The sequence below is a fragment of the Corvus cornix genome, chromosome 9, assembly GCF_000738735.6.
Source record: "Corvus cornix cornix isolate S_Up_H32 chromosome 9, ASM73873v5, whole genome shotgun sequence".
Classification (NCBI taxonomy): domain Eukaryota; kingdom Metazoa; phylum Chordata; class Aves; order Passeriformes; family Corvidae; genus Corvus; species Corvus cornix.
The window spans coordinates 3,652,627-3,674,964 of NC_046339.1; the positions used below are offsets into that span (position 1 = coordinate 3,652,627).

General features: G+C 45.9%; 1 protein-coding gene across 8 annotated transcripts in view; it reads left to right on the forward strand.

Annotated features, from left to right (window-relative positions):
• LOC104688151 (multiple epidermal growth factor-like domains protein 6) overlaps positions 1 to 22,338 on the forward strand; it is a 190,563-nt gene that overhangs the window by 149,440 nt on the left and 18,785 nt on the right. For all 8 annotated transcript variants that reach the window (XR_005602643.1, XR_005602642.1, XM_039556907.1 and 5 more), the window contains 11 exons: positions 112 to 246; positions 691 to 816; positions 1,112 to 1,243; positions 2,143 to 2,271; positions 6,855 to 6,983; positions 12,806 to 12,934; positions 18,066 to 18,194; positions 19,796 to 19,924; positions 20,422 to 20,547; positions 21,529 to 21,657; positions 21,827 to 21,955. Coding sequence is in view for 6 of the 8 variants with exons in the window: in XM_039556907.1 (XP_039412841.1) it covers positions 112 to 246; positions 691 to 816; positions 1,112 to 1,243; positions 2,143 to 2,271; positions 6,855 to 6,983; positions 12,806 to 12,934; positions 18,066 to 18,194; positions 19,796 to 19,924; positions 20,422 to 20,547; positions 21,529 to 21,657; positions 21,827 to 21,955 (1,422 nt within the window). In the remaining 2 variants the exon portion in view is untranslated. The remainder of the gene's footprint in view (positions 1 to 111; positions 247 to 690; positions 817 to 1,111; positions 1,244 to 2,142; positions 2,272 to 6,854; positions 6,984 to 12,805; positions 12,935 to 18,065; positions 18,195 to 19,795; positions 19,925 to 20,421; positions 20,548 to 21,528; positions 21,658 to 21,826; positions 21,956 to 22,338) is intronic.

The window sequence follows — 22,338 nt, forward strand, 5'->3', positions numbered from 1 at the left end:
CATTGTAATATATTCTCTGCAAGTTTCTGCCAAATTACTTTCTGATTTTTGTTCACTTTTCTTAACTTTTCTGTTTTCTTATACATGTTCTGTGTCTGCTTCTATTTCTAGAGTGCACCCCGGGGTTTTATGGGGCTGGTTGCAAACTGAGGTGCAGCTGTCCTCCTGATGTTCTGTGTGATCCTGAGACAGGAGCCTGCAAACATCCTTGTCCAGCTGGGTTTCATGGAGAAAAATGCCATTTGTGTAGGTACTCACTGCATGTTTCCCTGGGAGATACACTTTGGATGGGAAAGCTTATTCAGGAAACTTTGGTTCAGATATAGAGGTTGCAGAGAAAAGATGCCCTTGTTGTTGATACGAGTTGGCAGTTCCTCACTGGAACCAAACTGATATTTGGAGCCTGGCAAATGCTGTCTCTCTCTCTCTCCCTCCCTGCAAAGGTCGAGGCACAAGGCTGAGGCCAGTTACCCAAACTAACATTTGTCCAGCTAACAATAGTTGCTTTCAAAGCTTCAGGCTCAGATTTTCCAGGGCTCTGTTGCAGTTAATTACAGACCACCAGTTGCTCAGGCACTAATGCTAACACTGATCACTTCTACCAGCACAGCTCAGTTTAAAATTGGTGGCTGTGGTGCCTCCCTATGTCTTCAGAATGCTTCTAACCATGACTTTGGGGTTTTTGTCCAGCTTGTCTGCCTGGCAGCTTTGGGATAGGCTGCAGGCAGAAGTGCAGCTGTGGAGGAGCACCGTGTGATCCGAAGACAGGGCAGTGTGTTTGCCCAGCTGGGAAGACTGGTGCTACGTGTGAGCAAGGTGTGTGAGGTGCCTGGCTTTGGAAGATGTGATAAGAAGTAGAATTTTGCTGTTTCCCAAACCAATAAACAGACACACTGTGGTGGAAATTGGAAGAGAGCCTTTGGTCTCTCTTTAGCTGTGTTCTTGTGTGCTGCAGTTTAATGGCAGGGCTGACAGGCCTGTAGGTCTATAGAGATAATATTACAGCTCAGTTTTGCTGTTATTTTTTAATTCTTTAGGGTAACAGCAGAAATCTAAAACTGTCCTGAAACAGAAAATGACACTGGTTACACTTCATGTGCTTTTTCTCCAGATTGCCCAGATGGCCAGTGGGGACCAGACTGCCAGAACTCCTGCGAGCCCTGTGCCAACGGGGGACAGTGCAACAGGGAAACTGGAGCCTGTGACTGTCCCCCTGGCTACACTGGGCCAGCCTGCTCTGCCAGTAAGTCCTTGCACCAGCCTTCCTCATGAAAAGAAATTCCCCCCAGATTGAAAATTCAGGTTATGGTTTGATTTCTGCCTTTTTACTCTTTTGTGAGAGAAAACATGCTGATCTGAGAAGTGCCCTTCATCTTCGGGAATTCCCCAGGTTGGATTTGACATTATTTATGGGAGGGAGATTGCAGATAAAACCACGTGACCAGCTGAACTGCATCCCAAATGGATGTTATCATTAGACCTAATTTATGGCAATCTGTACTTGGAAATGCAGTGTTTAACAGCCACAACGCTGGTGGTGTAATCCTGGCTGTTTGGCAAGAGGTGTGACCAGCTGGCCCATGTGGCATCACTCCTGGGTTGTGTTTGCAGCAGCACTCCTTGGTGTATATAATTCAGGATTAAACAATACTGAAGCTGAAGGAGCAGTATCAGTGCTGTCCCTGCAGCCAGAGGCCATGGGAATACACTCAAGGAGCTGTTCTGTGCTGCTCTTCCAGCCTCTGGGTGTTAAAAGGCTGCTCGAGTTTGGCTGTTGTGCTGCACAGACGGGCTCTCAGGGACAGCCCTGCTTTGTGCAAGACCTCAGTGGTGGCACATTTTTGATTCTTGTTAGTCACAAAATGGCTTTTGAGGAAGGTTTGCCCAGCACCTTTTCCTCCTCTGAGGAAACAGCCTGATGCACAGGAGTACCCAAAAATCACTGAAGTTACTCCCACATTCCAGAACTCAGGCCCAGACACCCAGGGCGCAGATCCCAGGTATTTCTTTCACGTTGCCGTTTTGATTCCTGGATTCAGCTAAAGCCTGTTTTAGGGGGTGAGCTGTTGCTGTCTGATTGAGAAGATCATTCTGTGGCTGAGTTGTGACCTGAGTGAAGTCCCAGTGTGTCTCTGTTTGCAGCCTGCCCCGATGGGCAGTATGGACTGAGCTGCCTGTCGCTGTGCAGCTGTGGCAGCAGCGCTCAGTGTCACCACGTCAGCGGGCAGTGCTCGTGTCCCCCGGGCTGGACTGGCCACGACTGCAAGCACAGTAAGTCAGGGCATGTGGGATCTCCCAGGGACTGCACGTGGAGGAAGCAGCTCTGTTTGCTCTTAGTTTATTACAGTTTTTTAATATAGTTTTGCTAATCTTACTGCTTCTGAAATGGTGTGTTTGTGGGTTTGCGCAGCCTGGGTGGTTATAATCCTTAATTATCCAGGTTCAAAGCATTGAAATAGATGGCTGATGAAGCGCAAAGTATTGATATAAGCTCTTATTTCAACACTATGGATCCCTTTGCCCAATACCATCTGTCCCGTCAGCATTTTGACTGACAGACAGTTTTGTTTTTCATTTTCAGTGCAGATTAGTTTTGAGATTAATTCTCCATTTCTCATTTTGTTTGGGGGAGATTTATTCAACAACTGAGTGGCGTGTAGAGTCGTGTGTCTAAAGGTCACTTTTTAACTTGGGAATATAAATGCTGTGAGAAATTCTGTTCTCTGGAAGAGCAGAGCATCCTTCTGTTGACTTTAGCATCGCTCTCCATATTGGTGGCTGTGTGAGAGAGTAGATTTGCCCTTTTTGGATGGCACCATATAAATGTGAAGCCATCCTGCTTGATTCCTTCCTTTTCCTGTGACACATCTCTTCTGCTTGATTCATTGTGATGCCTCTTGCAAAAAGCCAACAGAAGACAAGCCTTTTTCTAAACTTGGTCTTAAACACATAAAATCATTTAATTGGCAGTGTTGACAGCAGCAAGTTTTGCACCTGACTTCTCAGGCTCTGTACTGAAGAAAATGCTGGGAAAATCTGAAGTTTCCATCAATATGCATATTTTAAAAATCAAACCAGTTGGTAGTGTGTAGAGCCACTGAGATGGCCTTTCATGACTCCCTGGGCTGTCTAGAGAATTGAGAGACCATGACAAAGGAAAGCTTTTACTTCTATTCGACATAAGATCTGAGAAAAACTGTTTTGCAGAGGTATCTCAGTAAGGCAGCTCTTCCACCTATTGCAGACTGGGCATTAAACAGATTCCCAACCCCAAAACCAGGTTTCTGTTGCCCTAATTGGCACTTTCATCTTCATCCTTACTCGAAAGAAAGGAGATGCTGTGGTACATTGTCGTAATTATGTCAGTGCTATGTGATTTTAGGATGAAAGCAGTAAGTTGCTTTACCAAACATTGTGAGATTCCTTTGTGTCCATGCTGAATTTCCCAGTATTTTGGGGAAAGCATGGAGGGTGCTCCCATATCTGTCTGGTTTTACCCATTAACTGTTCTGGTTATGCAGATTTTCATTGAGTGAGTCAATAGCTGATACTTTATTTCCATGAAATTATAGATTTGTGACTGACGGGTGTGGATTGATTAGTTTTCATGTGCGTGGGATAATATCTGCCTGCATCCAGCTGAAACAGACCAACAAAAATGGTCTTTATTTCCATGAATTGCGCCTGTGCTGCAGCTGGGGGTTTAGTCTGGTACCATTTTGTGTATTTTGTGTCCTCTGATGTAGAAGTGAAGTGGGGTTTGGGGATGGTGCTGGATGTGACCCCGTTTTCCATCCAGCCTGCAGCAGCGGCCGCTGGGGCCGGGGCTGTGCCCACTCCTGTTCCTGTGACCCCACCATGGGCGCCTGCTCCTGCCAGCTGGGATTCACCAGGGAGCACTGCCAGCTCCCTGAGTGCCCGCCTCCCCAGCACGAGGAGCTTCCAAACCCCAGCTCTGCAAGTTGTGTTTTCCTGATCGTTCCCCCCAGGAACGCTCTCAGGCTCTTCCGCCCCTGCTCCGCCCGGCGCGGCGCTCTCGGGTTTCAGCAGGGTTAGATGCTTTCCCTAATTCAATTTCCAGAAAAGGTATTTTCAGCCTTGTTTTGGACCCAGCGGCTATTTTTAACGGTAGGATCTCGTGTGAGGGATGGGATTGATGTATATTTGGGTTGCGGCATAAGAGTTTCCATATTGGTTTGATTTATTCAGTTTTAGGGCAGCACTATGCCTTCGTAAATCTCTGTGAAAGGTCAGGCATATAGAAATACTTCACATGTACATAAAAGAAGAAAAACCAGGAACTTTTGGAGTCCTGTATTTATTAACAACAAAAATGTTCGATGGTCTTATCAGAGGCCCATGACCTCACCTTGACATTCAGCTCTAACTGAGGACAACAGCAGATGCTTCAAGCATATGAAAACAGGATTATAGTAAATTCCTGATATGCCTCCCCAGGTATCATCAATTTCTCATTCAGGAGCTTCTTGAGACAGAAGCAGTAGCTCTATATTTAATGCAACTTGATTTTTTCTTTTCCAATTAATGTGCCTGTTTTCTTTTTCATTTCATGCAAGCATTTGGAATCTACTTCATCTTGTGGCAGTAAGTTGCATAGTTAAGCTGCTATTATTATTATTATTATTATTATTATTGATTCTGTCGATGTTGTTAGATAAAATAAACATTTTATCTACAAGTTTAACAATCTTACAGTAGCACAGATGTAGCTACCAGAGTCTCAGCAGCGTGGGCAGGATTAACTGCTGGTGTCATACAGAAATGTCAAAACAATTAATCTGGAACCGTGACCTAAGACAAGAAAGCCTGGAAAGTTGATCTTGCAGCCCTTGTTGCTGTTGGCACAGAGGGAATGGAAGGACAGTGTGTCGAGAGGACCAGCTCCCAGAGAAGGAGCTGCCAGCTCCGCTTCTCTTTTGCTCTTGATCTCTCTCAAAATAGCATCTCTGCAGACAGAGAGTGGCCAAATAGCTGCTTGTAATCTTCACTGGGAAGGGAATCAGTGAAGCCATCGCCACTGACAAAACATCTGGCAATCCCTAAAGTTCTTTCTGTGGGTTTTCTGTTTCATCTAGTCTGCTTTTTACCCTCTTTAGTGTGTGTGTATATATATGTATAAAAATGCACATATATATGTGTGTGTGTGTGTGTACGTGCAAGATTATGAAAACCACAATTCTTCCCATAATTTCATGCTGCCTTGGAGGTGAGATCTTCACTATCCCTGGATATCTCCTCTGCTCCCTAGACATCCCTACACTCTCCCTGCAGGTTGGGCTCCTTCCCGTGGCAGGAGCTCAGTTTCTCTGGCAGGGTGGCTGGCTCCTGACACGCATCACAGCAGCCTGTGCCTGATGGAGCAGTGGCAGATTCTCTGTGCTGTGGACTGTGAAATCATTTGTGAAGTGCTCTGACCCTTTGCCATCACCTTGAAAAGCCTCAGCTCCAGGCTAAACACCGTGGACCTGAGGGGAGCTCTGTGGAGGGCCCCACACCTCTTGCTGCACTGCAGCACCATTTCCCTTGCACAGATCCTCTGACTGAAATTTCAGCTGAAAAGGAAACATGGAGAAGGATCCAGCTTTTAAGGGACTTTTAAGGCACAAGTGCTCTTCTGTGTATTTATTTGTTGAACAGTGGTCTGCAGCTTTGGGAAGAGGAAGGGATGTCACCTGTAAGTGCAAAAAAATAGGTTCAAACATACTCAGATTTAAACAATGTCCCATTTTTTGACTCTGAAAGCAAAGAAATACTTAAGGTACCTTGCTCTTCTCCCGTCTCCCATCCTGACTTCTCTATAAGACACACAGTTGGCAGAGTCACTGAGCTGCAGGAGCACCTGAATTCACGCCAGCTCCAGTCACTGCCCACCCACAGCACCAAACAGACAACACCAAACCCACCCCTCTATTCCAGACATGGAGGTGTCTTTGAGAACCCTTGTTTTCTGCTCTCTCTGATTCTTTCCAGATTGCCTGAAAACCACTCCGTTGATGTAAATGCTGAAATCATATGCTTCTAGAAGAGATCTGGCAGTAATCTCCATAACTCATTTAAAGGGATGTTCACGAGACCTTCAAACATGAGTGGAGGCCCTGTAATACTGTGTTTAGCCAAGTCTATCTCTGTGTTTCAGCCTGTCCAAAATATCCAATGTGAATTAGGCATCTGGCCCTGTTCTTAATTGATTTTCCTATAATCCTGGAAGAAATTATTTTCATTCTCAAATGTTTTCTTTCTTCTGATGGCGAGTAGTACCATGCAAATCTTTTAAAACTCCTCACATTAACTGCTGTGGAAATGTAATTGTTAATCTGTCCCCCAGATGTAACGTTTTCGCTTGAATTTTTCAAAGCAGAGCATGAAAGTAAAGTGTGCAGCATTTGATTTGGAGCTTTGTGAAGGCAACCAACACATTTCATATTTTCTCCAGCTTTCTGAGGAAAGAGGATTTACAGGGGAACAGAGGAGCTTCTCCCCTCCCAGTTGATAAAGTCCCAGAGGAGATGTGCACATAAGCGACTCAAGACCAGTGGGCAAAGTGTCATCAGGCAGAACCTGTAAAATCTCAGGCTTTGCAATAGCAGATGTTAGTTTTCTGTGCAGAATTTAGTCTTTCAACACTCTGGAATTTTTCTAGAATAGATCTTAAATGTAGCCCAGCTTACCTGAACCTCAAGGGGAACACTCATATCTCGTTGTTTTTAAGTTGTTACCATTATGCCTTGATTCTTTTGGAAATAGTTAGATTTCCTATGTATCTAAAAATTCCTCATTGGTCCTGAGCTGCTCTGGCATGAACCCATCATCTGGTTGTGATTCCTCTGCTGCAGGGTGCCCCGAGGGGAGCTTTGGCCCGAGCTGTGAGTCCAGCTGCCAGTGCCAGAACGGAGCTGCCTGCGACCACGTCAGCGGAGCCTGCACTTGCGCGGCAGGCTGGACAGGAACCTTTTGTGAAAGAGGTACTGCTGCTCCCCCTGGTCCCTTCTGGATTCATGGAGAATTTGTTTTGATTTTAATTCAGAGAGCTGGTTTTACAGTTTACAGTGTTGGATCTAAATGAACCACTGAACTTAATTGGAAGCCGATACCGAAATGTGAGCTCCCCTCCTAACTCCGCAAAGCATCGTGCTGGGTGCCAAATGTCAGGCATGTGTTTTAGCATGGTTAAAATTAGATATATGCTTAAGGCTTCTGCTATATCACATCTTCATGAGGACTCTTTTTAAGCAGAGTCCCACTATTTGAGCGCTGAGCAAGGAGATGCTTGTTCAGCCTTACACTTGCTTGTTTCTGGTGCCTCCCTGAAACGATTTAGAGAAAAACATGGATGTGTGCATCATCCTCATGGAAGTCTTTAAGAACAGATGCACTTATAACTTAAATAAATCCAACAGAGCATCTTCTATTACCTTGTCATTTGGAAAAGTGTTGGAGAGGTTGGACTGGATTCCTTAGCTGCGTTATGGTGAGTCAGGTCTGTGGCATTATCACAGGAGGTTGCTGTCATGGTGCATCATTTTGCTGATTTTTTTGTATAAAAAATACAGCAGAAACAGCACAGAGTCATTCAGGCACTGTGAAAGTTAAGTGTAGCTGAGTGAAGATTCTGCAAAACACGGTACTTGAACCGAAGTCACAGCTGTTTTGGATAGAAAGCAGCTTTATCAGCCAGTTTCAGCAGCGAGGATGGAGGGAAGAGGCAGCACTCGCAGGCAGCTGCTGCCCTCTCATGGGAAGGGAGATGCTCCACAGCCTGACCACGAATGTAGCAAGGCACCCACCAACTGGAGTTGATATTGCTTGTTGTTGCTTTGCTCTCCTTCTTACCAGGCACTATTACATAAAATAAATATTCTTTCCAAGGTTCTGCTGCAAATTGGACCTTGTAAATCGTGATATCTCCACTGTATCCCTTATAATATAATTTAGCTGAAATATGTTTTCCTAAATCTATGGGGTTTTTTTAATTATTGTATTTTTACCGTACAAAAAAACGAGGCAGTTATCTGTGTTGTTGTGTAAGTCTCTTCATTCCAGCAGGAATTATAATGGCAACAAAGAGGCTAAACATCCTTTTCCAGAGTAGGTGTGAGGAACAGGGAGAAGACTGGGTGATTCTATTGGGGACAAAAAAAACCCAAAGCTTCCAAATCAGTCATGTTGGACATTTTTATCTTTTTTTAATTCCTGAAAAAAGATTGTGTCAGGGAGAGTGGAATTTAGCACTTTGTAAAACACCATTTTCTCCATGTTTTCTCTCAAGAAGGCAGAGTGTTTGCTGTCAGCTGACCTGGGCTACCTTTTAACTTAGAAAACTTCAACCAGAACAGTTTGGCAGCTTCCAAAAGATGCCAAGGGAGGAAAACATGTGGGTGGTTTGCCCTTGGTAGAACCTTCTTGGCACCTTCTCTCGGAGGAGCTGTAGAGCTTCTGTTTCGAGTGACTGGGAGACTGGCAGGGTTTCCTTCTGGCAGGGATGTGCTTTTTGCTGTCCTCTTGGCAATCCACCCACATTGGCCAGGCTCTGTGCCTTGCAGGCAGAAATTCAGATCGAGCCCTGGCGCTGCAGAGTTGCTTTGGACTTCAAACATCCTGCTGATGCCTCAGCTCGTGGCTGGGAAGGACTTCTCCATCATCACAGAAATGTTGAAATGGAGACTTTTGCAGCCTAAGTTCAAAGTCCTAGGAGAACACAGTCCCTTATAAAATCTGATTTTGGTTAATATTAGTAATTAATATCACCCCTGCACAGCGACGGTGTTTGAACCTGCTGTCATTGCTTTTGGTGCTTTGCACTGGGGCAGCACGGGATCCAGATTCAAGCTGAGACTGCAGAAATCCCAAAATTTGCCTTCGGTATTGTTTGTTTTCATTTGGGGAAAATTTCTTCCCATTTTGGTGGGAAGCTATTTCTTTTCATTAATTTGCTGCCCTCAGTATGAAGTAGGGTTTCATAAGTTTAGGTACCAGCCCCTGTTGCAAAACACCACTTCAGTGGCCATTTCCAAGCTTATTTGCCACAAATTTCCATAATCTCCTATTAATATTTATTAGAATTGTTAATATAATCTTAGTCCTTGCTGAGTCTCAATCTATATATATCATCTGTCAGTAATACAGATAACAGCCAAAGCCACACCATCTTCATCATCATTGTCACCCACCAGCATGGGACAGTTTCCAAGCTCAGCCATAGCAGGAGACATTTCTGCTCCAGGGCTGCTGGTTCATGAGACCTTGCTGTGAATTATTCAGGAGCTGACTGAACTTCTGTGCTCTGAGCCACAGGATGCTGACAAAAGACCTCACACTCTTCAAAGGACTTTTGTCTGTCCATCAGCATCTCAGTTCTGCTCTGCCCTGAGTCACCTTTGATCAGCTGCTCTTCATCTGGCACTGCTCAGCGGTACTGTTGCCTCTGCAGTTGTGCTGTGGTCACATGGAATAATGATGGGCTATCGAGGCACTCTCTGAAAGAAAATCAGTCGTTTCTGAAGGTGGTACATGCCTGCTCCATCTTTCAGCCCTGCTCAGTGCTTTGTGAAAATGAACCATGTGAATCTTGTGACTCTTTCAAAGGAGTTTCAAAAGCAGCAAAACTGTTTCATTTGCAGAGTAGCTAACGGTTGCAAATAAGGCTGAAAACAAAATAATCTACAAAGAAATTATTTCAGTCTGTGAGAGCAATCTAGGAAAGGCTTCCTTTGGATTTTCTTGAAAGCAGCAAGTGATATAAGCAGAACACTGATGAAATAATGTGTATTTCTTCACAAGGTCTTGCATTATCAAAGGAAAATAAATAATTTTTGGTGGATGCTGCTAGCAGAGCCACTAGCCAGCTTCCATATCTGAGTGGAGAATGGCGTGTGCTTGGCAGGGGGTACCAGAGGGACACGGGGAGTTCTGGCTGTTCCTGGACTGGAGCAGAAGTCAATGCCTCTGCATTCCTGGGCTCTGCAAAGGCAGGGGTCACAGCAAAGGTGGCTTTGTAAGTCCTTTCTGTCCTGTTCAAGTACAGATAGCCAAAGTATCATCATCTCCAGAAAAGATGCTTCTGTATTCACCCACTGCTGCAGGGCTGTGGTTAGAATGCAATTCCAGCTAAACAGGCAAGGCAAAAAAAACCCAAATAAAAAAATCCCAACCCCAAAGCCAGTCATTATTGTGATAAATGGAAAAATACATCAATGCTTACTCCCAACTAAATGTAAAAATCTGCCATGCAAGAAGCCTGAGCCATGGGCTCCTGGCAAACCCAGAGGAATCCAGGTGTGCCTGTGTTCTGCAGCCACACTCACAGCTTTGTTACAGATGTGCCAAGTGAGCTGGGACACCCTGCCTTGAACCAGGGCTGCTCCACTCCTGTTTGGGGAGGCACTTGTTATAATTGATTTAATTCTGTGGAGTGCTGAGCATCTGCTGCTCCCACTTTGAAGGCTGTGATTGCCTTCCCTGCACTGTGATTTTGTTTAATTCCCTTCCGCGCTGCTCTCTGGTATGTGCTGTATGACCCAAGGCTTGTGTCCAGTTTTGGGATCAGGCCAACAGAAGAATTATCCAGTTCACTGGTTCATCTGTCCGAATATCCCAAAATGCCAGACAATTAGTCCACTAAGTGGAGGCAGCAGGAGTCTCAGACCATTCCTAGTGTATATTTATTAATTGATCCATTAATAACAACAACATACCACCCTTTTGGAGCACAGAGCTTGGCTTTTGCATCTGACCTGCTGTGGGGTCAGCACTGCCAGGGGATGGACGGACTGGACCCTTCCCTGGGGATTTCAGCAGTTAATCATTACCATAAGAGAGCCCAGAAAGATTGCTGTTTTGCTGAGATAAAAGGAGAAAATGAGCACAGTGCATGTTGAGGAATAGCTGACAAGGCTGTGCAGTCCCTGTTTCAAAGAACTTTGTCAGCCCTTAAAGTCAGTGAGGGCTTAGCAGGAGGAGCCCGTGCTTGTGCTGTGCCATACCTGCTACTGAAGCAGGTAAATGGGGAATAACAGATGAACCTCACCCTGGTGGCTCTTCCTTGTGCATTGGTATCAGCTCTCTCCTGGGGAGCACTGAGCAGAGGCTGATGGATGTGTTACAGTGTTCTATGGGTGTGAAGCCCCATTTCTGTTTTCCTGAGGCAGCACAAACCTGGGAAGGGCAGCAAGCCTGAAACCTCTCGTGTGCCAAGGAAGAAGCTGCAGCTTGGACAGGCTGGGGAAGGGACAGGTTTGGACAGAAGGGAAGAGCAGGCTTTTGATTTTGGGTGGATGAAACAACTGTGTGTAGTCACAAGCTGAGCAGTAGAGCAGCCAAAGCAGATGTTCAGTGTTTTACACTGTCACTGAATGATAGTCCAGGTTTTCCTAAAACTACGGACACAGAATTTCCTCCACTTGTAGCCAAAGCAGACAGCAGTGCGCACAGTTGAACTGAATTTGTGTCTGTGGAAGAGGCAGTGTGATAGACTGGGACAAAAAACCTGGGCATGAAGAAGCCCCAGGGCAAGAAAAGGGACAGAAGAGTCCAACAGTGGAAGATGCACATGGAAAACTCACTGGAAATGTTCAATGCCAGGTTGAACAGGGCTTGGGAGCAACCTGGTCTAGTGAAAGGTGTCCCTGTCCATGGCAGGAGGGTTGATGGCAGATGATCATTAGGGTCCCTTTCAACCTAACCCATTCTTCGATGGCACCAGTGTTACTCTGACCTGGTAGAGAGCTGTGGAATTAGTGTGGAGGGTTGTTGGTCAGTGTATATGGTATGATGATAATCACGATGAGATTCTCTTGGGAATCCAGTCATTCTGATTTCATGGTAGAAGTGTAAAGGTTGGATTTTAAATATAAGTTTATATTGAACAAGAGGACAGAGAGATATAAGTTTTACTGAACTACTGCTTATTTCATGAGCACCATCAATCCTGAGGTTGATTCAGGGATTCTGTGGAAAGAATGATGTACAGTTGTGTATCTATAGATTTGTTATTACTTAGTGTAACATAATATACTGTACTGTGTGACATAATATCTGCACTTACATAATCTAAGCACACACACAGAGGTTAAATTAAGGCTACATAGAGAATATATTTTTAAACTCTGCATAGCAGCCTTAGTGTTCTTGTAATGCAGCATTTGGGGTATGATGTGGCCCACTGACAAGCACTGGTCATTATTTTCACTGCTGTCAGCGCTGGTACAGATAAAAATTGGATCCATGGGGCTGCTCTTCCTTATGTCTCCCAGATGTAGGTGCAGAGCTCCTTCAGCTCCCTGGGATTGTTTTGTGATGTTTAATTTGCCTCGGTTTTCTCTACTCCTTCACTTAGCCAGTTTTTCATTTCAGCACTGAACTGCACCACTGTGGCTTAGGTTCACTGTTAAAGGATCTTTAGAAAAGTGTCAGGACAGTAAATGGGAGCAGAAGTTTTGCATTTTCAAAGGGAGGGAGGTCAGCAGGGATGGCCCTGAAGTCTTGCATTATGTTGAATTATTTCCTCTGTCCATTACAGAGGCACAAGTAACAGTTTGTGTGAGCCCAGCTCCATTCTCTCACTTGTTTTATGGCTTTTCAGTGTTCTCAGCCCTGTTCTCCCGTGCAGAAATCTGTTACTTGTGTAAAAGGGTCACATTTTTCCAAGATGCACATATCAGAACTGGGCAGGCTTAACCCTTGAAGCAACTCCGGTTCTTAAGAATCTCTGAAAAGACCAGATGGAGTTTATGCAAAAAAAAAAAAAAAAGCAGGAACTGTGCTAAAAAGAAATGTTTTGCATTTGCAGCTTGTCCAGATGGATTCTTTGGGGTTGACTGCCACCAGGTGTGCAAGTGCAAGAATGCTGCTGGCTGTGACCACGTGCTGGGCTCGTGCCGCTGCCTGCCGGGCTGGTTGGGAGAGACCTGCGAGCAGCGTACGTACACCAAACCCCCAAACCTCCCCTGGCACTGCGGGCTGATGCCCTGCCAGGGTACACTTTTAGATAGGTCACGTTCCTTCCCAGTGATGCCAAAAAAGGGAACAATTTTTGGTGGCTCTGTAAAATCATCAGCTCTTTTTTTGTTGTTTGTTTTTTAACTCGTCAAACATGATGAGCATCAGGTTTTAAATAGCAGAGCTGCCTCCTGCCATATGACAGCTCTCTGCTTTTCATTTTTGTGTGGCATTAAGAGATTAAATGTTGTGTATCTGTTTCTGGTGTATCTCCTCTAATTATCAATTACAAAGTGACAGATTACAAATGTGCAAAGTGGAAAAATCAGAGCTGGGACTATTTTGTTATTTGAGTGTGACAAAATAGTTTTTTTAAATTATTATTAGAAAATTTATTTGTTTTAAAATAATTGTCAGCTTCCTAGATGTTCACAAGTATGGATTATCCCACAATTTTTAAGCTAACAAATGCTTGTGTGTATACATATATAAAATTGGCTAGTCTGAGAAAATTTTCACTACCTTTCATGGGAAATTAGGTTATTTTCTTTAGCTGCGTGGCATTACATCTGGAGATCACTGAGCCTATTTGCAAAGTTTAGCAAATAAGTAGGGGTTTTTTTAAGGTTTTCAGGTTTTAGCTTCTCAACTTCCTTGTTTTCCTTTAGGATGATGTCATGGTCTAAGCTTCCTTTTGAAAATATGAGTGCTGTCTGCAGGGCTGAGGTGTAGAGCTGAGCTCCAGTGCTGCTTCACAATGAGCCAGCTCTGTTAGGGAACACTTCTTTAATCCATAGCTTGTGGCTTTCTGCAACAGAAAAGTGGTTTAATTTAGAAAATAGAGAGAAATCTGGCTTGTATTGAGACAATTCTGTCCTCTGGCCACACCCTATTTTAACATCAGCCCTGTTTGAGGGCAGTGCTTGTTCTTCATAATATTTTTCCCTCATTTGCCCCCACCACTCAACACAGCCCATCTTCTGAGAAGGCTTCTCCTGCAAAGTCCCCTGCTCTTTTGTTTACAGGTGGGTCAGTTCTGCTGAATCTTCCCAGTTTTAGACATTTTCCCTAACATCCCACCACTGCAGTCCTTTTTGCCTCCTCGTGCCCTCCCATAGGAACACTTGGCTCTCCATCTTCTACCATCTGAAGATGCTGGTGGTAATACACCCTTTCAGTGTAGATAAATGGAGTGACCAGAGAATAAAAGCAGACCAGAGCCACACAGCCATCCCACAGATCAGAAAAGATGCTTCTGAGCAGGGCAGGGTTTGCTTATTGGTCACAGCCCATTTTTCCTGTCGAGCCACAGCATTGGCAATGTGTCACCTTGCCCCTTCCCCAGTCCTTAGCATTAGGGATGGGAAGCTTTGTTACATATTTCATTAAATTCAATTAAGAAATGCAGCTCCTTGTCCATGGCTCCTGGTGCCCCCCTCTACTCACATTAGGAAAAAAAAACCCTATTTATTATCTTGTGCCAGAGCCATTAGAGCTTTGTGCTGGGCTGATTTATTCCTCCTGCTGGTGAAGGTGCCAAAGCCTCCGAGGCCTCTGTGAGTGAGAGAGAGAGGTCAGTTAACAGTGCAGGGTGTCTCCTCCTTTTCTCTTGGCTAAGTGAGGGATCTTCATTATGATTTTACAACTCATCCACACTGCTCCAAAGCTGCTCAGAGTAAGGGTGGGAGCTCAGCACTCCCCATCCTCCCGGGGTGTTTAATATTCACCTTGCCTGTTCCTGGGACCCGCCAGCTCCAGCAGCTGGAAGGACAGCACTCGTGTGGAAGTAATCAGATTGCAGGCAATGTGCTGGAGGATATTGAGGAATAATTTTGGCATCATGGGATTTGAATTGATCCTAAGCCAGCCATGCAGTGTGTTTTATACTCTGCTATCTAATTACAGGCAATACGGACAGTGATGCCTTTTGTTGGAGCTGCCTAATGCTTTCCATTACCAGACCATGGGTTTCAGTTGTTTGAAAATGAATTATGTTAATCTGGGGTGAAATCTGCCAAGCAAGCTCTGCCTGAGCTTCAGTTTGTGCTCGGAGATTTTATTTGGGGATTTTTTTGAGTGTCTACCTGAGGTGTTTTAGGTTTCCAAGAAAGAGGCTTAGGAAAAGTATGCTGCCTATTCTTTTTTTTTCTTTTTTCTAAATAAACTCCTTCACTGAGTTCTGTGACACAGAAGTGAGGACCTGGCATTTGGCATTTCTTTGTGATAGAGATGTAATCTTCCTTTCTGGATACTCGCTCCCTGTAAGTGTTCAAGGCCAGGCTGGATGGGAGGAGCAACCTCATCTAGTAGTGGCATCCCTGTTCATGACAGGGGAGTTGGAACTTGATGATCTTTAGGATCCCTTCCAGCCCAAACCCTGCTAGGATTCACTGCAAATTCATCCAAAGTTCGCAAACTTAAAAAAACCCAACCAAACCCTCCAAAAATCTCATGTTGCATATGGTCTGTAGCAGATGTGCACAATTCAACATCTGAATTTTGCCTTAATTCTGTCAGTACTAAACATGCCTCTTTCTGAAGCTGTTGGGGCTCAGCAGAATCTTCACTGAAGTGGTTCCTTGTGGTAAAAAAGAGACCATGCTAGTTTGAAAAATAAGTGACTACAGAAAGATTGGCTCTGCCAGAGGCACTGGTAACAGGGGTTTGACATTTCATGGTGTGTGAGCACTTGACTTTGCAAATTCCCTGTTCTTTAAAAGCTAAAGCTTCATTTTGTGGGGAATAATCCACAGAAGTTGCTTGAAAACAAAGCTACTGGACACCCTATAGAGCATGAGAGCCCATCATTTGCCTGTGCTCCTGGGCACTGTTGATGGCTGTTGACTTTTAGTCTGGAAGAGAAGTCTCCAGTTTCATGTGTTCCTTACTCTGCATGCAAAAAGGGATTTTAAAGACTGCAAACAAATAAATCCTCATCTTGCAGAGGAAGGACACGAAGAGGAAAATTTTGAACCAGGAAAAAGTCTGCTAATTTAAACCTTTGGATTAAGTCTTTCCTTTTCTCTCATCATGAAGAAAAAAGAAAAGGCCCAGGGATATTTGTGCGTTCAGTTGTGGAACTTCATGAAGTAGCTTCAATATATCACTTTTTTTCTTAATCTTCAGAAAAGTACTTTAATAATCAGGATTGTTCCACCAGGAAACAAAAAAACCCATTTGTATCTACCCAGTAGAATAGTCAAAATTTTCTTCTCCAGAAATTTCTGCTTTCTTACCAGAATTTTCACTGAAACACTATTGTCTTTTTGGTAAGTGTAACAAGAGCTTTGCACACATACTCCAAAAACCTCACACAAACCACTGGTAACAAGTTAGGGGATCTGGTGATGAGCTGGTTTTTCCTTTGGCTGGGTTGTGCTATAGTTCTGGTCTGTATTGTGGAAATACTTAGTTCTGCTCCCAAAAACTGAGCCAGAGCTCTGTAGGATGTGCTGAACTTTTTACTTGGCATCCAAGCTTCATTTGCAGAACAAACTTTTAGCTGTGATGGGACTGAGCTCCTGCTCTTTCTTGTGGTTTCAATGTGGACAGGGTCCAAGCGATGACAAGAAAGAACACTGTGGAAAAGAGGTCCTGGGAGAAATGGTGTCTGAGAACCAGGCTGGGGAGCTGGAAGCCCTCAGATGGGGAGAAAAGGGCTGAGAATGGGTCAGAGACTGTCAGCCAAGTTCACCTCCAAGATCAAGGTGGTTTCACACCTCCCTTCTGTCCCCAGGGACTTGTTCTCCCAGAGTACTACATCATGTTCACTGACACCCTGAAAGGCAGAGAAGTTTGGGTGAAAATTCACTGTTTGGCTGTGAAACCTGGAAGATGTCACATTCAGCGAGTGCAGGACACTCTCCTGGATCAGGGATCCAGGCTTTTTTTGCGTCTCCAGTGCACGCCAGAAGTGCTACAGGGATGAGAGGCTCTGACAGGAGCCCCTGCAATGCAGAACAAAAACCGTGCAAGGAGGCGATCCAGCTCCATCAACCCTCTTTGTATTATTTTGGATGATAACTGAAGAAAACAGGGTAGCAGACCTGTCTGTTTTCCACCATTCAGAGCTATCCAAATCTCCAGTGCAAGGGAGACTGCAGGAATTTTATCACTGCCATTTTTCACGGGCAGCAGCACTGAAAGAGGAGCGTTTGCTTCCAAGATGACTGCATTAAGTTTTCACCTGGGAGCCAGCTGCTTAACCAAACTCATTGAAAATATCACCCCTCTCTGACCAAAGAATGAGAGTCTGGGTGAGCAGAGGCATCCAGCTGTGAAAAATGAACACTGAAAACAATGAAGTTGTCAGTTCTCTTACCAGGATGCAAATAAATACTGGGGTTGTCAGGCTGGTGGTTCTGCTGGACCATTAGTTTAGCACAAAGACATTCTGCAGAGCAGGGGCTGGCAGCTGATCCATCACCCCCTGTGATCCAGCCCCTCGATAGAAACCTCATCAGAAAGGGCTGTGATTCATATTTTTAAGCCACATTATTATGTTAAACTTTCATAAGACACATTATCTCTAAACTGCGAGTGTTGCAGAGCAGTTCCAGTCTATGTGATCTTAATTGGCAGAATATTTTTTTTCAAAATACCTTTTGCAGTTCATTTTTTGGCTGATATTGTGGTGGACTTGGCAGTGCTGAGTTAACAGTTGGACTTGATGATCTTAAAGGTCTTTTTAAACCTAATGATTCTATTACTCTATCTAGAGTCAGACGTGGTTAATATTTGGGGGTTTGTATATTTATGTGTGTGTGTGTGTGTGTGTATATATATATATATATATATATATATATATATATATTTCCAGGAATGGTGAAGTCACCATTCCCTGAAGTGTTCAAAGAATGAGTAGACACAGCACTTTGTGATTTGGTTTAAGGATCAGGAAGGTATTAGGCCAAAGGTTGGACTGATGATCTTGGAGATCTTTTCCAGCCTTTATGATTTTATGTGGACTTAGGCACCCTTATGATGTGAAAAGCGTCATCGGAGCACAGCTCCAACCTGATTTCCCTGGCATTGGCTTGTGTCTCGGGTTTGCTCTGTGCAGTGCCTCCTTGGATGCTTCCTGATGGTTTTATGAAATTCTCTCACTGCAGCCTGCCAGGAGAACAGCTATGGGCCGGGCTGCAGGAGCACTTGTCACTGTCACAACGGAGCTCTCTGTCACCACGTAACCGGGACGTGCCTTTGTAGCCCAGGCTGGAAAGGAGCCACCTGCCAAGAAGGTACAGTCAGAAATTCAAACCCCTGCCTATGGATTATAGGAGGGAAAAGTAAAACCTGTGTTTGGGGAAAGCTCAGTGGTGTTTTAACTCTCAGCTCATTGCCCTGTGTTGTCATTGGGTTTGTATCCACAGTGACGTGAGCTGGTCCATTAAATTAATCCGTGACATCGTGATGTAGGATCCCGGTGTGCACAGGGCAGGAGGGTGAAACAGCCATAAACTGGAAAGAGAGCTGATTTTGAGGGCTGATGAAGGGAGAAAAGGTCCATAAAACTCCCAATTATGATGCTGAAATGCAGCTCTGTTTCTTTTCTCTGGGCTGCTTTACTGTCCCATGCACCAGACTGATCCTTGGCATTACCTTGTGCTGTTCCAGACAGAGCCTAAATCCAGAACATGTGAAAGGCATTGAGCCTTGCAGCCTTGGCTATCAGAGCCAGACATGTGGCTCAAACAGAGAGCCTTGAGAAGAGGCTGGCAAAGAAAGGCTGCACTGTGGCTTGCACTGCACATCCTAATCCGTGCATCCTAGGCACTAGGAAAAGTCTGTCCATCCCTGTTGCAGAAGGCTCCTTGTTCTGTGCCTTCCCCATGAGGTCCCTGGGGTGTCAGGAGTACCGTGGAGCTGGGAATGCTGCTGTGGGTGCTCCTGGGTGAGCTGGGATTTGGAGTCAGCACCTGCACTCAGAGGCTGCTCTTCAGCATCCCAAGAGGATTGTTAGGGAAAGGGGATGGAAGCTGGCACAGGTAGAGTAATATATAAATTTAGTGCATTCCCCTTTTAAAACTTGATATGAAGAGGTCTTTCCATGAAGGATTTAAAAATTGGGAAGGCACCAAACTGTTCTTGATGACATGTTAGGCATGACCTAAATTTTTCTGTTTTGTCCACAGGCCACAAATACAAAAACAAAGCAAAAGTTACAAAATCTGTTTCAAACACGCCTTTTCAAATTTATGTTTGGGGGTTTCTTTTCTCTTTGAAGTGAGGAGGTAGAATAATTGTGTGAGGCTGGGGGAATCATCCTCTGGTGCCTATGCTTTTCCAAAGTGAGAGCTTGCTCCTGTTACTGTCTTCAAGAGGTTTCACTCTGGCACATGGCAGAGGTGTGTAGTTTTTTGCCAAAAAATTGGGTTCTATCCATAGGAACTGGTTGTGATGGGAATTAATAAACTTGCTTAATTAAAATTAGGTAAATGGTGAAATGTCAGGCAGCTGTGGGCAGCAGGATCAGTTAGAGAAGGAGCTGTGATTTTAAAAGGACTGTAAAAAGAAATTCTGGGAACAGGGAAATCAAGAACTGCGCTCCCCGGTGTTGAGAAAGCTGGAAGGAACCAAAAAAACGGATTTTGTAGGTACAAACAGAAAGTCTCAAGGTTGTCTGGTGGGTCACTAGTTCACTTCATCACCTATTTTGTTCCCACACCAGTTGTACATTGGTTGGAGTAATTCCTTATCAGTCATGTCCCCATTTCTGCTGGTTGTACCTCCCACAGCATCCTCCAGGGCGAGAAGGGCTGTGAGATGGGAGAGGTGGTGTTGAGCCTGTGTCCTTCTCCTGCACTTCCTCACGGAAGGTTTTCCCTGCCTCCCTTCGCAGCCTGTCCTCCGGGGTGGCACGGAGCCGCCTGCCTGCAGCGCTGCCTGTGCCACGGCCAGGCCACCTGTGACCCTGTGAGCGGCGAGTGCCGGTGTCCCCAGGGCTGGACGGGGACAGCCTGTGAGCTGGGTGAGTCTCCCCACCTCCTCCATCTCTCCAGCGCCTCGGTTCAGTCACTCTGCAAGGAAATCCCCAGTTATGGTGGGGTCTGGTTTGAGACAGCCCAGAGGAAAAAGGAGGCAGAACAATGGAAAACACCAGGTGGGGAGAGGTTGAAAAAGCTGGGGTTGTTTAGTCAGAAGTGAGAAGACTGAGGGGAGACATGAGACTTGAACATATCTGTGGTGGTGGAAACTTGCTGGGCAGGGGAGAGGAATAAGCCATTCTCTGCCCCTTGGGAACAGGGAAGATAGGTAATGGTCTCCATTTAAAGAGAAAAAAAGAAATACTTAAAAGAGGAAAATGATGTGTTTCTACAGAATTTTGCCAAGGGAGGCTTCAAATTTCCTTCACTGAAGGTTTTTAGGCCCAGTTTAGGTGGCTCATCATATTGCAGAGACATGAGGGAGTTCCTGCTGGGATTGCTCCAGCCTGGTTCCCCATCAGTCTCCCCCATCCCGTTTCAGAGTGTGGGGACGGGCAGTTCGGAGAGGGCTGTGAGCAGAACTGCAGCTGCCACCACGGGGTGTGTGATGTGCCCTCAGGGAAGTGCCTGTGCCGCGCTGGCTGGACTGGGGACCGCTGCGATGTTGGTAAGGGCAGCTCCTTCTGCAAATCCTTCATTTTAACCACCAGCCAGTTCTGCCTGTTTTCTGGTTTGTATCTTAATTTTCCAGTGTTCTGCAGGCCAATTATGATTTATGCCCTCTCACCCCAGCTCAGACCCACAGGCAGGTCTCTGCCCAACCGTGCCCTTGTCCAAATCATTTTATCTCCTCCTACCTCTGTTCCCTGCCTGCTAAGAAAATGAAGGTATTTCTCTACCTTATGCACACAAGGAAGAACACATGGAAGTGAGGGAGTTTTAAGGAGAATTTGCCAGATCAGCCACCTGCTGCTGAGTGTCTGTGGGTCACTGAGGGCAGCTCAGCAAACTGGACTGTGATAGTTCAGATGTACAGATCTTGCACATGACCCAGATTTGACACAGCTGTTTGGCATGCTTAGAGCCCTCTGAATCCCTGAAATGGGGACTAGTTCTCACACACAGGTGACTAAAAACATGCTTTCAGCTCAACCACTGAGGTACTGTGCTTTTACCAAGCCACAAGCAGCTTTCTGAGGTCTCCTGAGGCACTGAGGACTCTCAAAGCCTCAGCCACCACTGCGACCTGTAAAGCCTTCTCAGTGCCCACCTCCCTTTCTCTTTGGTCACTTTGCAGGGACTCGGGAGGTGGAAGCAGTTTGTGGGCATAGTTCCCCCTGTTCAAACAGCTGTCCCTGGGTGCGTAGTTGTATCAAAGCAAACAGCATCACCCTCTCTGTGGACCCCATCTGGATTTGTACTCCAGCTGTGGCTACATCATTGCAAACTTTCCTGTGCAGGCTCATTAGCAGTCAGCGTTAAATGCTTTTAATACTTTTAATATCTTCTCCTTCACTGATATTTTCTGGCCACGTAGTCTGCTAAGTGTACTCCTGAGCAGGAGCTCAGGCAAGAAGGATCCTTGGATTGCCAGTGGAGCTGCTCCCCCCGCAGCAGGTAGAATGTGTCTCTCTCTGCTTGCCCCCAGCCTGCCCGCCAGGATTTTTCGGCCAGCGCTGCGAGGAGCGGTGTGACTGCGCCCACGGCCGGTCCTGCCACCCCCAGACCGGAGCGTGTCACTGCCAGAGGGGGTGGCGAGGGAGGCACTGTGACAAACGTGAGTGAGGGGAGGCTGCTCAGGTGGGTGCGCGCATTCCCCCCAAATCCAGAGCTCTCGGTCACGGCCGGGTGCTTTCACATACCTGGCGGGGATGGGTGCAGCGGGTCCGTGGAGGGGGTGGCTTTGTCCTGTCCTGCTGGCCCTGACAGGGTTGGTGCCCCCCCAGCCTGCCTGCCGGGCCGCTACGGAGCGGGATGTGCCCAGCGGTGCCGCTGTCCCCCGGGAAGGCCCTGCCACCACCTGACGGGCGCCTGCGGATGTCCCCCGGGGTTCGCCGGCCACGGCTGCGAGAAGAGTAAGTTTGTTATCACAACACAAATACTTCCCTTGTCAATTAGTTAGTAAATTGATGTCTTGAATAAAAACATGATGGTGTGATGCCCGAAGAGGGAGGGGATGACAATCTGACAGGAGGGAGGATGGCTGAGGGCTGCTTGTCCCTCACCCAAGTGGTTTGGCCAGCTCTGAGCTCTGTGCCAGGCACAGTTTCAGCTCCTGGGGTTTGCAGGGAGCAGCCAGGACCTGAACTGGACCCAGATAGGTTGAGGATGTGCCACTGGTGCTCAGCCCCTGCCCACAGCCAGCACTGTGCTGTCAGTAAAGCAGCAGCTCAGCTTTTGTTGGCCTTGCCCCTGTGAGAGGCCGTCTATTCCTGCTCTCGGAAAGGAAAGAACATTA